This window comes from Leptodactylus fuscus, chromosome 2 (assembly GCF_031893055.1).
Source record: "Leptodactylus fuscus isolate aLepFus1 chromosome 2, aLepFus1.hap2, whole genome shotgun sequence".
NCBI lineage: Eukaryota > Metazoa > Chordata > Amphibia > Anura > Leptodactylidae > Leptodactylus > Leptodactylus fuscus.
Genome location: NC_134266.1, coordinates 282657348 through 282673412, shown reverse-complemented (window position 1 = coordinate 282673412; position 16065 = coordinate 282657348). Strand labels below are relative to the sequence as shown.

Sequence of the window (16065 nt, the reverse complement as noted above, 5' to 3'; positions counted from 1 at the left end):
TTACACAATTGAGCCTTTTTAGTAAATTAGGTGCACAGAATGCCGAGGTATAAAAAGTGAAAATGATAAAGGACCCCCAGTATATATACTGACCGCCCCGCACTCTCCGTATACAGCGACTGCCCCTCGCTCTGTATATAATGGGCGACTACTCCCCGCTGTTCCTGTATCTTTGTCTGTGTGAATGTAATGATGATATATGGTATTTGGGGAAAACTGGACAACTAAGGAGGATCTCAGACTAGAGATGAGCAAATCGGTTCATTTAGATCTGGATTTGACCTGAATGTTCCGAATCTTTTGGGCTTTTAATGACCCCAAACAATTCATGCTCTGTCTCAGATGATATTAAGTGGCCGCTGTGACTAGATGATATTGGGACCTCCGCCACTATTCTCAGCAGTGTTCCCGCTATCACAGAAGAGCCGCTGCCGCTGCTGTTTGTTTTCCTCTCTGTAACACTTTCCACAGGTCGGCAGAGTTTTCCTCTCTGGACTTTCTGGCTTATTTTCCCTGCACAGAATATTCCAGGGTTTCCGCAGTGATAACTGACGTTGCGATTTTCTAGAAGATGCAGAACTAATGATATGTACAGCAGTAAGATAATGTGGAGAACTCGCAGGTCAATGACTCTTTCTATACATGACAGTAATGTGTTAGCCTTAGCAGCAGCTGACTGGCATTGTGCTGTTATTTAGTCCCTGATTTCCGTCTATTTCAGGTAGATGAAGCTGAGATGTCTGTAAATCCTCTATAGATTGATGCCATGAAGCTTTCTACTACACGTCTCAGCAGCAGTGGAGTGTCCGCTCTATTGGATGATATTGTTGGCTGTGCTCGGTCGTGGCTACAAATGGTTTCTGGTTCCATAATAGATTGTGGTGAACTTCCACCTGTTTGGACATCGACTTGGTAGTTGATCTTCAGTGTAGATAAATAGAAGAAAAAAAGAAAGCTTATAGCTTACCACCTTCCTTTGGCTTGTCGATTTCAAGTAACCTGGGTGCACGATCCAAACCTCAGACTAAGGCTTGTGTATAGGTACAGACAAAATGAATTGATAGAAGGATCCGCTCTACCAGGAATATTTCTTTAAAAAATAACTTTTAATCCATAATGATTAAAAAACACTCCATAGACAGGAACAAAAGTGCAAAAGTAGGAAAAAAGTGATTAAAACCGCATAGGTTTCATTGTGGCTGACATGTTTCGACACGTCTGTGTCTTACTCATAGCCCAATTGGGCTATGAGTAAGACACAGACGTGTCGAAACATGTCAGCCACAATGAAACCTATGCGGTTTTAATCACTTTTTTCCTACTTTTGCACTTAAGTGTAGATAAATGTCTAGTTGTGCAGTGTAGATGGAAATCATGGACTAAATAACAGCACAATGCCAGTCAGCTGCTGCTAAGGATAACACATTACTGTCATGTATAATAGAAGGTATCATTGACCCGCAAGTTATCAACATAAACTCCGGATCTTCTTCTTCTCACGTCCTTCATGTTGGATCTTTACAGGACAGTGATGACAGTAGAAGGACGAGTGGCCTGGAGATCCCCATATCAGTGTCCGAGAAGGGTAAGAGCCTTTCATCCATCTTGTGTTTTCTTCTTCTTTTATACATTGCAGTGGTGAGCCTAGCCTCGGTGCTGTCTGAGGTAGACGATCAAAAGACACCCCCCCCCCCCCCCGACTGAAAACTGAATATGGGGGGTGGGGTTGGGGTGCAAGTAGTAACATTACTGTAGTGCATTCACTGTAATATTTTGTTACTCACAGGAGACGTCTTCCCACATTTTCTGTCTCTTCCCCTTGGACTGCCATGACCAGTTCTTGCAGCTGTGACTTGACCCTGTAAAGTTTGCAACACAGATATCTTTGACTCCTCACTTCTCCACGCACCCAACCCCCCCATATATATATAATGCCCCTTTCATTTGTAATGTGCCCAATCAACGTTTTAATTAATGTCCCTTGCACCTGGAATTATGCCCCACAGCGTCTCCTGCGGCCTCTATTATGCCCCACAGTTGCCTACCCAACTCTATTATACCCCATTGTGGACCACCCATGAACTATTATTATACTTTGGGGTCTTTTAGACCCTGGAGTATAATAATCAGAGACCCAGGGAAGGTGAAATAACAATAAACACTGTTACTCACCTCTCTAGGATCCGGTGTTACTCCTAGCACAGGCTTCAGGCCTTTCTGGTAATGTCCTAGAAGTCACGTGGTCTGGGACATTACCATATAAGCCCGGATCCAGGTGAGGTGATTAACAGTGTTTATGTTCCCTCAACTGTCTTGGGGCTCCAATTATTATTCTCGGGGATCTGAAAAGACCCCTGAGTATAATAGCGGTAGTTGTGGTTCGCGGCCTGGGCCTGAATGTGGCTGAGTGTGCAGGATGGTTCAGTGTGCTGAGTGTGCGTTGAACCATGCTGCACACTCAGCTCTGCCGCTTCTCCGTGTAGCAGTGCTGTGTCAGCACTGCTACATCTGAGATCGGACCACAATGGAAACTGCTGTAGATGGATCTTAGACTCCGCCTCCTCCAGCAGAAGCAGCATTGATTGGATGAATGCTGTACTATGGCCAATCAACGCTGGTCCATGTATTCCTATGGGAAAAAGTCAGCTCCCACATATCGCAAGCTGACAGGGATCCCGACGTAATACAGTGACTTGGGCTTGTGAAATGTCCCCAGACATGCTTCCCCTGCTGTCCCAGTTGCATTGTAGAGGTGTTGGCATCATTTCCTGGGGTGTGATAGTGGACTTGGTGACTCTCCTGAGTTGAATGGTGGGATCCCCCGAAACGAAGCATTTTTCCCCATAGACTATAATAAGGTTCCATATTCGTTCAAATAGTCGAATATTGAGCGGCTATTCAAAACGAATATCGACTATTTTACTGTTCGCTCATCTCTACTGGTCATATCTCCATAGAACAACAGGAGCGTACTGCGCATGCACGCGTAGAGGCTTCCAAAAAAATGGCCGCTGGCTGTCCTATGCAATTGGCTCTTGCTTGCATCCCGATGGCAGAGCCGACTGCGCAGGCGCTGGAGTGTGACCCCCAGCCGGAAGAATACGCAGAAGAGTTGGTTGCTGTTGAAGATGGAGGCGTCGCTGGAGAGAGTTCTCTGGCAGCATTGGGGACGCCCCCAGTGCTGTCTGAGCGCTGGGGCCCACCCCCAGTTCTGTGAAATAACTCATTTGCATACCGGTGAAAAATCTGTATTTCTACCGAACGGCGGGCCGGAGGCGACTGATAAAGGTAAGAGACGAATAGCCTTTCTTAAGGCTATTCCGACGTGTCAACTAGAAAAAAAAGTGTTTAAATGATAGGATCCCTTTAACTATAATAAGCATTTGGCTCAGAGAATCTCTATTCTGTTGTCTGTAACTTTTCTTGTTGACTGAGCTACAAATGAGGGTTTTTTTGTAAGGTAAGTTGTAGTTTTTGTTGACACCAGTTTTTGGTTATCTGCAATTTTTTTAATAACTTTTTGCTCATTGTGGTAACTACTTTATTTTTTTTTTCCCCTTCATCGTATTGGATAAATACCATTATTTCCCTGTCGTCCTTACCGGTGGCACAATACGGGGTATTTTCTGCCCCTGTGTGCTGTTAGGACAGGCAAATTTTTAATTAGTGAAATTAAAGACACATGGCTTGACTCCCTGCGTGGTTTTTTTTTTTTTTTTTTTTTTTTTTTTTTTTTTGTGACCTGTGTGGACCAGGACAGGTGAAAGAGGACTCGGGGGTCCTCGTAAGGGGTCAGGACAAGGGGCTTACCTGGGTCCTGGCTTCTTGTCCCTTTCTATCTTTTTTTTTTTTTCTTATCTTGTTTACGCTTCTTTCTGCCTGTAGAAAGAAGTGGTGTTAGTGGTGAGAAGTTATGTCTCCCAAACCTTCCTCCTTTCCCTCCTCCCTCCTTCCCCACCACTGCTTTGTTGTGCAAAGTCCTCCCACCGCTCACTAGCGGACCTTTCCTGTGCCAGCCGGTTTCTGCTGGGACCAACTTCCGGTGTGGCCTAGGCTCTGGCGGCAGGAAGCTGTTGGGGCCCGATTCTTCTGCACAACAGGGTTTTTTTCACAGCCTAGTCTGCCTCTATGGGATCTGAGGCTTAGGAGGAGGCAAAAGGAACAGGTTTTTTTCTCCCGTTTTAAGGTAAAGCTCAATTGTGTTAATCCCTGGCCCTTCCTTGCCCTCTAAGCTTATGCTGGAGGGTTCCTTAAGATTTCTAGGTGTTTTGCATCCGCCGTTGCTGAATTCAGGCTTGTGCTATTCCTAAGCAGCTTTGACAAGTTGTTAGTTAACACTAATATTACTTTCCAGCTTATTGTTTCTCCTTTCACCCATGTTGTTTTTGCACAGGTGATTTTTCACCAGTGTGTTCTCAAATCGTCCAACTATGTCGTCCTCCACTACACCTCCTGATGACCATGGGAGGAGGAGAAAGTCTTCAAAAAGAAGACATCCGGACTGTATTGATTGTGACATTCCACTTCCTGATGGTAGGTTTTGCAGTCTTTTGTCATTCCATCCAGTATAGTGGCATGACTAATTGCCGATTCTATCCTAGGCTATGACTGGTCATGTTGCCATCAGTGTAGAGGTCCTCCCCTAGAGGAAGCTTCCAAGGTCAAGGAGTATATGGCGAGTATGGCAGCCATTTACGTGGAATGTTTTCACTTTGGCTATTAAAGCATCCTTTTTTGGTTTCAGAATGATTCTCTTAAAGATATCAGTATGTCCCTATCTCAGCTAAAAAAAAAACAACTTCTGGAAAGGCGATCTGTATCATTACCCTCTATGGAAAGGCTTCAAGTTGAGGACGAGTCCAGATCATCGGGCGAACAATCCTCAAGTACCAGCAAACCTATCTTCCATCGGGCTAAAACCCACAGACTGCTGAAGTCCATCTGGTCGTGAGACCAGAATGTTGACAGGGAAGCTTCCACATCCACCTCTGGAGCACGGAGGGCCTTTCATGTGGATGCTTCCATGGCCAGCAAGCATGATGGAACAAGAATGGAAGCAGCTAGAGAAAGCCTATGTTACCACAAGAGCCTTCAAGTCTGTATACCCTATAAACCCCTCACAGCTGGAGTGTTGGGGACCTCCCTCTAAGGTGGACTTAGCTGTCTCCAAGTTATCCCAACGAACCGTGGTTCCCCTGGACGATGGCTGAAATCTCCAGGACCTCCTGGATAGGAGGGTGGATTCCACCCTGAAGAAGGCATATGCCTCTGCGTCTGCCCAGGCTTCGGTGGCCATCGCTACTACTGAAGTGGCTGACAATCTGAGGGCTCGTCTTGACAGTTTGGAACGGGATATTGATGCTGGGGTAAACCGGGACGATATCCTTGCCTCCATGAGCGATTTACATCTGGCTACAGATTACCTTAGAGAGGCATCAAGACAACAGCACAAACTAGTGTCCAAATCAATGGAACTGACCACCGCCGCCAGGAGGCCCTTGTGGCTCAAACCCTGGAGGGCTGACGCCACCTTGAAATTTGCATTGTGCTCCCTTCCCTTTGAGCCAGGGAAGGTTTTTAGCCAGGGGCTGGACGAACTGATGGAGGGGCTGGACGAAGGTAGAGGTAAGTCGCTTCCCCAAGCCTCTAGAGCAGTGGTTCTTAACCTTGTTTGAGGTACGGAACCCACCAGTTTCATATGCACATTCACCGAACCCTTCTTTAGTGATAACTCAATATTATTTTTTTTTTCCTAATTCAAGAAATAGGTATATGTTTGTTTTTTTTTTGTTTTTTTTTACTGGTACACAAAATGAACCGTGCATAGGTCCTAGGGTTCGATTGAACCCTGGTTAAGAACCACTGCTCTAGAGGCAGACGACCTCCCTCTTCTAGAGGTCGAGGTTCTACATCACACTACAGATCCTAACAATCCCAAAGTTGCCCTAGGTATCGTCCTAGAGGAGCTGGACATGAGGGCTCCAGGGAAGAGCCCAAGAAAAAATCTAATTTTTGATGGGACGCTGCTCTGTGGCTAAATCCTCTGGTAGGGGTCGACTTTCCCTCTTTTCTGCTTCATAAAGTCAAAACATCTCAGATCCATGGGTCCTTCAAGTTGTTCATCAAGGCTATGCGATAGAGTTCATCCAGCCTCCTTGCAACCGCTTTATCATCACCCGGCAGCTGCCGGCTATACAATAGTCCTGCCAAGAAACATCAGTGACAGAGTACATCTCAAAAGGAGCCCTAGAAAGGGTTCCTCCCTCAGAAATTGGTCTGGGGGTTTACTCTCCAGTTTTTCTTGTTCCAAAATCCACAGGAGGCTGGCGCATGATAATCGACTTGAGATATCTCAGTCGCTACATCAAAAGGAAGCCTTTCAGGATGGAGTCCATAGACTCGGCAACAACTTTTCTCCTGTAGGACGAAGCCATGGTCACGCTAGACTTAAAAGACGCCTATCTTAATATTCCTATTTACCAACCGCACAGAAAGTACCTTCGGATTGCTGTCATCATGGCCGGCCACAGAGAGCACCTATAGTTCACTGCACTTCCCTTCGGCATATCATCAGCCCCTTATGTCTTCACCAAGATAGTTACACCTGTCGCTGCCATCCTCAGACTGCAAGGCCTGTTCGTTGTTACCTACCTCGACCTCACAGAAGATGCAAGGACAGAAGCTGCCGCCCGATTTCTTCTCCGGACCCGGCGGGTCACAATTCGCACCACTATGCGAGTCCTCGGCCTGATGTCCTCCTCGGCCAAGGCGGTCCCTTGGGCTTTATGGCATTTGCGTCCCTTCCAGATGGAAGTGTTGAGTGCCTGGAACAGGTCTCCACTGGGACTGCACAAGAAGATCTACCTTTCTCCCAATACCCGTCGACCATTCAAGGTCGATGGAGGAATCCAGTGGAGGGAACATCTAATTTGAAAGAGCTGAGAGCAGTCTATCTGGCACTTTGTCACTTCGTACCCTTCCTCAAAGGGAAAGCAGTCAAGGTGCGGTCAAAACACGACCACAGTAATTTACCTCAACAAGCAAGTCGGCACCAGATCTCCAGCCCTTCTGATAGAGGCAAACCTAATTTTCTTGTGGGCAGAGAAGAACCTGTCCCACTTATCCGCTGTTCACATCAAGGGCTCCCTGAACATAGTAGCGGATCAATTGAGTCGGGGTATCACTGTATCAAGAGAATGGTCTCTCAATCAAGATGTGTTCCAACAAATCGTCCAAAGATGGGGTCTCCCGGAGGTCGATCTTATGGCAACCCGACTCAACACCAAGGTGGAAACCTTCTGCTCTCTGTACCAGGAAGACAACCCCCTGGTAGTGGATGCCCTGTCCATCCCGTGGAGGTTCAGGCTGATTTAAATCTTCCCTCCAATTCCCATCATACCAAAGGTATTGATGATAATAAGACCGGACCAAGTCTTGGGAATTGCCATAATCCCATTCTGGCCAAAAAGGACTTGGTTTTCCAGCTCATGTGGATGAGTCAAGGCATGTATTTGAGGTTTACCCCCCCCCCCAGATCTGGTGAGCGAAGGAGAGCTGAGATGCCAGGATCTGAGGAGATTCAACCTGACAGCCTGGAGGTTGACCAGTCCCTATTAAGGAATAGAGGACTGTCTCAAGGCGTCCTGAAGATTCTTGCAAGTGCCAGAGCTGATTCAACAAACTGGAATTACCGTAGGATTGGTAACATCTTCAATGCCTGGTGTCTTGAACATGGAGTGGACTCCTCCGATCCCCCATTGAGGGTGATCCTGGATTTTCTTCAGGACGGCCTACACAAAGGGCTTGCTGCTTCCACTCTGAAGGTACATGTAGCCAATTTGTCTGCCTATCTGGGGAGGCGTCTGTCTCAGGAACCTTTACTGAGCACCTTTATAAAAGGGGCACCTAGGTTGAGACCAGCAGTTGCTGCTCCTGTCCACCAATGGGACCTCAGTGTGGTCTTATCGGCACTTTGCATTGCCCCTTTGAGCCTCTGGATGAGGTGAATCTAAAATTCAAAGTCACGTTTCTTCTCGCCATAACATCGGCGAAGAGAGTGGGAGAGCATCAGGCACTCTCCTCTGAAGCCTCGTATATTTCCTCCTTTGAGGATCGAGTGCAACTGAGATTTCTCCCGGGCTTCAGGCCCAAGGTTCCATCCAGTACTAATAAGAACCAGTTAATTTATTTAGCTGTCTTCTATTCTTCTCCTTCTTCCCCAGAAGAAGAAAAATTTCATATGCTGGATTTGGTCAGATGTCTCTGTACACTCTCTCCTTCAGGAGGTCGGAGAACCTCCTAGTCAACTATATTAGGAGTCAAAAAGGCCTCAAGGCCTCCAAAGCTTCTATATCACGGTGGGTTAGGGAGGCTATAAAAGCTTCCTTTGCAGCTCAGGGGTTACTGCCGCCTGCCCTCCTTAAGGCTCACTCGACAAGAGCTGTCTCTACGTCTTGGGTGGAGAATACGGCTCTGCCCTTAGACCAAATATGTGCGGCTGCCTCTTGGTCTTCTGAGTCGACTTTTGTAAGTCATTATTGCCTGAGCTCACGTACTTCAGAAGCCACCGCTTTTGGGCGAGCAGTGTTAAGCTCAGTCTGCGGTGAAGTCCCACCTTAGGTGATTACTTGTTATCTCCCCGTATTGTGCCGCTGGTAAGGACGACAGGGAATGAAGGATTATGAAGATAATCTTGTTTCCCTTAGTCCTAACAACGGAACAAGTCTTCCCGCCCTGAAATATATATTGTTATAATATTGTTGTATTATTACTCTTATATTTACATGCAGGGGGGAGGTATCTGTGCCCTCTTAAGGGGTCAAGCCATGTGTCTTTAATTTGGCTAATTAAAAATCCACCTGTCCTACCAGCACACAGGGGCAGAAAATACCCCATTTTGTGCCGCTGTTAGGACTAAGGGAAACAAGATTATCTTCATAATTCTTCGATTTGAATAGTTTGGGATTACATGCACATTTTTTTTTTTTTTTTTAATTAAATTGAAAATGTGTTTTTTTTTTTGTTTTTTTTTTGGGGGGGGTTTAACTGTAATTTGTTTTACACAATTTTTGCAAACTTTCATTTTTTTTATGTATTAATGTCTCAAAACGAGACTTGAAACTGATATCACTTGATCCTTTGTACCATGTACTGTAATACTTCTGTATTACTGTATATAGAACCTTCCTCTGTATTTGGCCAAGCCTCTATAGCAACCCCATGGTACCCTGAGATCTCACGGCATCTGAACAATAAATCTGGTGGATTATTCATGGTATAGAATAAAAAAAAATGTTTTTTTTTTTTTTTTTTTCAGATGAAGACTGTATGAGCGGCCCTCATGGATCTCAGTTTTTATCTCCTTGTTATGAAATAGAAGAAAATCTGTCACAAATTGTCATGGAAAGTTCTGGAGATAGACCGGAGGAAACTTTTCCATGTTCAGAATGTGGGAAACATTTTAAAACTAAATGTAGTCTTGCCAGACACCTGAAGATTCACAGTGATGAAAAGCCATTTACATGTACAGAATGTGGGAAATCTTTTAGTAGAAAATCTGTTCTTCTTGATCATCAGAGAACTCACACAGGAGAGAAGCCATTCATATGTACAGAATGTGGGAAATCCTTCGCTACCAAATCAGCTCTTATTGTACATCAGAGAACTCACACAGGAGAGAAGCCATTCAAATGCTCAGAATGTGGGAAATGTTTTACATATAAACCTGATCTTAACGATCACATGAATTTTCATACAGGTGAAAAACCGCATGTGTGTTCAGATTGTGGGAAATCCTTCACTAACAAATCATCTCTTAGGATACATCAGAGAATTCACACAGGAGAGAAGCCATATGCATGCACTAAATGTGGAAAGTGTTATAGCCAGAGGTCCACTTTTATAGTACATCAGAGAACTCACACGGGAGAGAAGCCGTTTAAATGTTCAGAATGTGGGAAATGTTTTAAGCATAAAAGTACTCTTCAAAACCATCAGAGAACTCACACAGGAGAGAAGTAATCTTCATGTCCTGAATGTGGGAAAAATGTCATGCTTGGAGCTAAGAAAGAAGCCAGTGCCATGTCCTAAATGGTAAATAATGATTTTTATTAAACAAATTTTTTATATATTCAGAATTTGAGAAGTGTTTTAGGCAGTATTTGAGTTTTCATTGTTATCCCTCTGGGCAGCCATATTAAAAGGGTTGTCTAGGAATACAGATTTTATGGCCTGCCATTGGAATAGTCTAGGCCGTAAAACCTGATTGATGGGGTCACCTGCCAGCTCCTTCATCGATCAGCTGTATGGAGCCGCTTCCAGTGCCCATTCTATACACAACACCGGGCTGTAAGCAGCTGGCACCTCGCCCTGTGTAGTGGCCGAGTAAAGTCAAGGGTCGTTGAGTTGCAGTGACTGCTCCGGCCACTACACAGGGCATGGAGACAACTACTTCTGGCTCTTTGTGTAAATCCTTTTCATTCTTCATCTTGTACATCGTGGACTTTCCAAATATTTTGAAGATTTGAGAGGTCTTTTCGGGTAGCTGTCCACAAAAGATATCCCCTCAGCCTAACATGGAGTTGTATTTCCAGAGTTAGAAGCTGCCACCATGGAGTGGACACCTGCCAGGACCGGCACCTACTAATGTGCCTTACTGGGCCGACTCTCCACTATTAATAGTTCTGAAAATTATAATTTTGTTGCCTAATAATGGTTTAGATGGTTTGTGAAATTCTCATCTCCAGTTATATGATATAAAGTATTTGCCCCCTTGGTGCAGGTTCTTTCTGCTTTGCTCAGACAGGCTCACAATGTTTTATTTAGTTTTTACTCTGTATATGGATTATTTTACTTGTGATAATAAAGTTTTAAGATCTTTTTCATAATTTTGGTTGTTTTTGAGATCTGTGTATGTGTAAATGAAATGTGTCACTTTCCATGACGGTGTGAGTAGGGGTCCACTGGTTCTCCTCAGAATAGTGATATCTGCAGGGGCGGGGAGTGATTGGGGTGGGTGTAGGGATCGGAACTGTTAACCCCCTTACACAGGATAAGAGGATATATTCACACACACCATTTTCCAAAAAAAAAGTATTGTCCATTTCTCACAGCCATTTTGTATCCATCGGTCACTCGTTTTTCATGGATTGAGTCCATAAGTGATCAGATGGTCAGAAATAGGACATGATGTATTTTGTTACTGGACCTCACAAACACTTTGTCATAAAATCAGAGCTGAATAGTCACCTAGACCAGTGATGGGGAACCTTTTAGAGACCGAGTGCCCAAACTGCAACCCAAAACCCACTAAATTTTCGCAGAGTGCCACCACAGCAATTTAAACTTAATACTGTGCGGATTCACAATTGCGTTACGGACCACAAATTACAGTCGTGTGAATGGGGCTTTTCAGAGCTTTTAATAATACAAACAACTGTGTACTGAAATGTAAAGCTCTCGGCATTTTGTACTTTGAACAATTAATGTTCACTCTTTACATGGCGCAGGATCTGTGTCATAGTGACGGTGTAATATCCTTACATCCTGTACTAATATCACGTCTGCTATACAACAAATACTGTGTGTTATAAATAGTGAGGGGACCCCAGAAAGAATTATATGCTCAGCAGTGCCCCCCCCTACAGTATTATATTCTCCACAGTAGCCCCCCCCCCCCCCCCCCACAGGATTATACGCTCCACAGTGGCACCCACACACAGTATTATATGCTTATAAATACCCCCCCCCCTCTTATATGCTCCTCAGTATGTATCCCCTCAGTATTATACACTCTTTAACCCCTTCCCGCCGATGGCATTTTTTGATTTTTGTTTTTGACTCCCCTCCTTCTAAACCCCATAACTTTATTATTTCTCCGCTCCCAGAGCCTTATGAGGTCTTAATTTTTGCAGGACAAATTTTTCTTCATGATGCTGCCATTATTTATTCTATATAATGTACTGGGAAGCAGGAAAAAAAATCAGAATGGGGTGAATTTGAAGAAAAAATGCATTTCTGTGACTTTCTTACAGGCTTTGGTTTTACGGCGTTCACTGTGCAGCCAAAATGAAATGTCCCCTATATTCTGTGTTTCGGTACGGTTCCAGGGATACCAAATTTATATGGTTTTATTTACATTTTGACCCCTAAAAAAAACTGTTAAAATTTTTTTTTTTTTCTAAAAGTCGCCATATGCCGACGGCCGTAACTTTTTTATACATGCGTGTACGGGGATATATAGGGCGTCTTTTTTTTGCGGGGTCGGGTGTACTTTTTAGTTCTACCATTTTCGGGAAATGTTATTGCTTTGATCACTTTTTATTCAAATTTTTATCAGAATCAAAACAGTGAAAAAACGGGCGGTTTGGCACTTTTGACTATTTTTCCTGCTACGGCGTTTACCGAACAGGAAAAAGATTTATAGATTTGTAGAGCGGGCGATTTCAGACGCGGGGATACCTAACATGTATGTGTTTCACAGTTTTTTAACTACTTTTATATGTGTTCTAGAGAAAGGGGGGGATTTGAACTTTTAATACTTTTTATATTTTTTTTTTATATATATATTTTTTTTACTTTTTTTTTTTTTTTTTGCATTTATTAGACCCCCTAGGGGTGTTGAACCCCAGGGGGTCTGATCACTAATGTAATGCATTACAACGCTAATGCATTGCAATGCATTGCAAAAAAAATCATCTTTTCTTTTGCAGGCTGCATAGACCAGCCTCTAAAAGAGAGAATTTGCAGACAAGCCTGGAAGCCTAGTAAAGGCTCCCGGCTGTCATGGCAACGTGACGTCGGCCCTGGAGCATGCTCCAGGAGCCGGCGACCCCCGGGCAAAATGGCGCCTTTGACTGCAGCGCCGGAGGGGTTAATGCCTCCGATCGGTCTGGGGACCGATCGGAGGCATTAGAGCCGGTTGTCTACTGCTTAAAGCTCTCCGGGCAGTCGCCATAGTTACAAACCCGACATGCGCTGTACTATTACGGCGCATATCGGGAAGGGGTTAATACACCCCCCAGTATTATAAGCTCTTCAGTATCTCTGCAGTGTATAGCTGTATATATCATATATACTGCAGTATTACCCCAGGATATATACAGTCACAGAGTCCCCCTCATGTATTTACCTCACACACTGCAGTATATAGCTGATATATCATATATACTGCAGTATTACCTCAGGATATATACAGCCACAGAGTCCTCTCATGTATTTACCTCACACACTGCAGTATATAGCTGATCTATCATATATACTGCAGTATTACCTCAGGATATATACAGTCACAGAGTCCCCCTCATGTATTTACCTCACACACTGCAGTATATAGCTGTATATATCATATATACTGCAGTATTACCTCAGGATATATACAATCACAGAGTCCCCTCATGTATTTACCTCACACACTGCAGTATATAGCTGTATATATCATATATACTGCAGTATTACCTCAGGATATATACAGTCACAGAGTCCACTTATGTATTTACCTCACACACTGCAGTATAGTAGCTGTATATATCATATTATACTGCAGTATTACCTCATGATATATACAGTCACAGAGTTCCCTCATGTATTTACCTCACACACTGCAGTATATAGCTGATCTATCATATATACTGCAGTATTACCTCAGGATATATACAATCACAGAGTCCCCTCATGTATTTACCTCACACACTGCAGTATATAGCTGTATATATCATATATACTGCAGTATTACCTCAGGATATATAGTCACAGAGTCCACTTATGTATTTTACCTCACACACTGCAGTATATAGCTGTATATATCATATATACTGCAGTATTACCTCAGGATATATACAGTCACAGAGTCCTCTCATGTATTTACCTCACACACTTCCATTATATAGCTGTATATATCATATATACTGCAGTATTACCTCAGGATATATAACAGTCACAGCGTCCCCCTCATGTATTTACCTCACACACTGCAGTATATAGCTGTATATATCATATATACTGCAGTATTACCTCAGGATATATACAATCACAGAGTCCCCTCATGTATTTACCTCACACACTGCAGTATATAGCTGTATATATCATATATACTGCAGTATTACCTCAGGTTATATACAGTCACAGAGTCCTCTCATGTATTTACCTCACACACTGCAGTATATAGCTGATATATCATATATACCTGCAGTATTACCTCAGGATATATACAGTCACAGAGTCCTCTCATGTATTTACCTCACACACTGCAGTATATAGCTGATATATATCATATATACTGCAGTATTACCTCAGGATATATACAGTCACAGAGTCCTCTCATGTATTTACCTTACACACTGCAGTATATAGCTGTATATATCATATATACTGCAGTATTACCTCAGGATATATACAATCACAGAGTTCCCTCATGTATTTACCTCACACACTGCAGTATATAGCTGTATATATCATATATACTTGCAGTATTACCTCAGGATATATACAGTCACAGAGTCCACTTATGTATTTACCTCACACACTGCAGTATATAGCTGTATATATCATATATACTGCAGTATTACCTCAGGATATATACAGTCACAGAGTTCCCTCATGTATTTACACCTCACACACTGCAGTATATAGCTGATCTATCATATATACTGCAGTATTTACCTCAGGATATATACAAATCACAGAGTCCCCTCATGTATTTACCTCACACACTGCAGTATATAGCTGTATATATCATATATACTGCAGTATTTACCTCAGGATATATAGTCACAGAGTCCACTTATGTATTTACCTCACACACTGCAGTATATAGCTGTATATATCATATATACTGCAGTATTACCTCAGGATATATACAGTCACAGAGTCCTCTCATGTATTTACCTCACACACACTTCCATTATATAGCTGTATATATCATATATACTGCAGTATTACCTCAGGATATATACAGTCACAGCGTCCCCTCATGTATTTACCTCACACACTGCAGTATATAGCTGTATATATCATATATACTGCAGTATTACCTCAGGATATATACAATCACAGAGTCCCCTCATGTATTTACCTCACACACTGCAGTATATAGCTGTATATATCATATATACTGCAGTATTACCTCAGGTTATATACAGTCACAGAGTCCTCTCATGTATTTACCTCACACACTGCAGTATATAGCTGATATATCATATATACTGCAGTATTACCTCAGGATATATACAGTCACAGAGTCCTCTCATGTATTTACCTCACACACTGCAGTATATAGCTGATATATCATATATACTGCAGTATTACCTCAGGATATATACAGTCACAGAGTCCTCTCATGTATTTACCTTACACACTGCAGTATATAGCTGTATATATCATATATACTGCAGTATTCCCTCAGGTTATATACAGACACCGAGTCCCCTCATGTATTTACCTCACACACATGGCTGATATATCCTATTAATATTATAAATGTGAAAGTTTGTGGGTTTGTGTGTTTGGATGTTCGGGATGTTTGTTCCTCAATCACAGCCAAACGGCTGAACGGATTTGGGTGAAATTTCACACACACCCTACATAATTCCCACCAAATACGAATAGGCTACTTTAAATGTGGGTCACTCACCCCAAATCGCCACCGTCACCCTCCAAAGACCCCTCTGCCTCAGCTATAGAAGCTGGCATTCTGTCCAGGCTCCTCCTACATGGCAGGCTGTGGGCGGGGCTATAGAGCCAGGGCTGCGGCACCATAGGTTCAGGGCTGCATGTGGGCGTGCCGATTCACCAGGGACACAGTGAGGAAGATGGCGGCCGCCCACAGGGTCCCGAAGCTGCAGCTGACACTCCGCACATACAGGTGAGTGCAGCGGGGGGGAGGGGGGTGTCCCCAGGTCCCCAGTTTCAGCCCCCCCCCCATACATCTGGCCCCCCGAGTGCTCATGTCCCGCCACATCTCTGCCCCTCGGCTTCATCCTCTCCTGTCTCCCCTCGCTGTATACAGCGCTGCCCCCTGTGTCCTATATGAAGGCATGCGACCTTGTGTCGCTCAGGCCTGCTATGACA

General features: G+C 43.7%; 2 protein-coding genes and 1 pseudogene across 2 annotated transcripts in view; 1 reads left to right on the top strand and 2 right to left on the bottom strand.

Moving 5' to 3' along the window:
• LOC142196122 (uncharacterized) overlaps nucleotides 1-16065 on the bottom strand; it is a 783446-nt pseudogene that overhangs the window by 257390 nt on the left and 509991 nt on the right.
• LOC142196229 (uncharacterized) overlaps nucleotides 1-16065 on the top strand; it is a 203216-nt gene that overhangs the window by 97858 nt on the left and 89293 nt on the right. Inside the window, 1 exon segment of the mRNA XM_075266444.1 lies at nucleotides 9420-10016. Within this exon segment, the coding sequence (XP_075122545.1) occupies nucleotides 9420-10016 (597 nt within the window).
• RPL31 (ribosomal protein L31) overlaps nucleotides 1-16065 on the bottom strand; it is a 364588-nt gene that overhangs the window by 331565 nt on the left and 16958 nt on the right. The window lies entirely within an intron of this gene.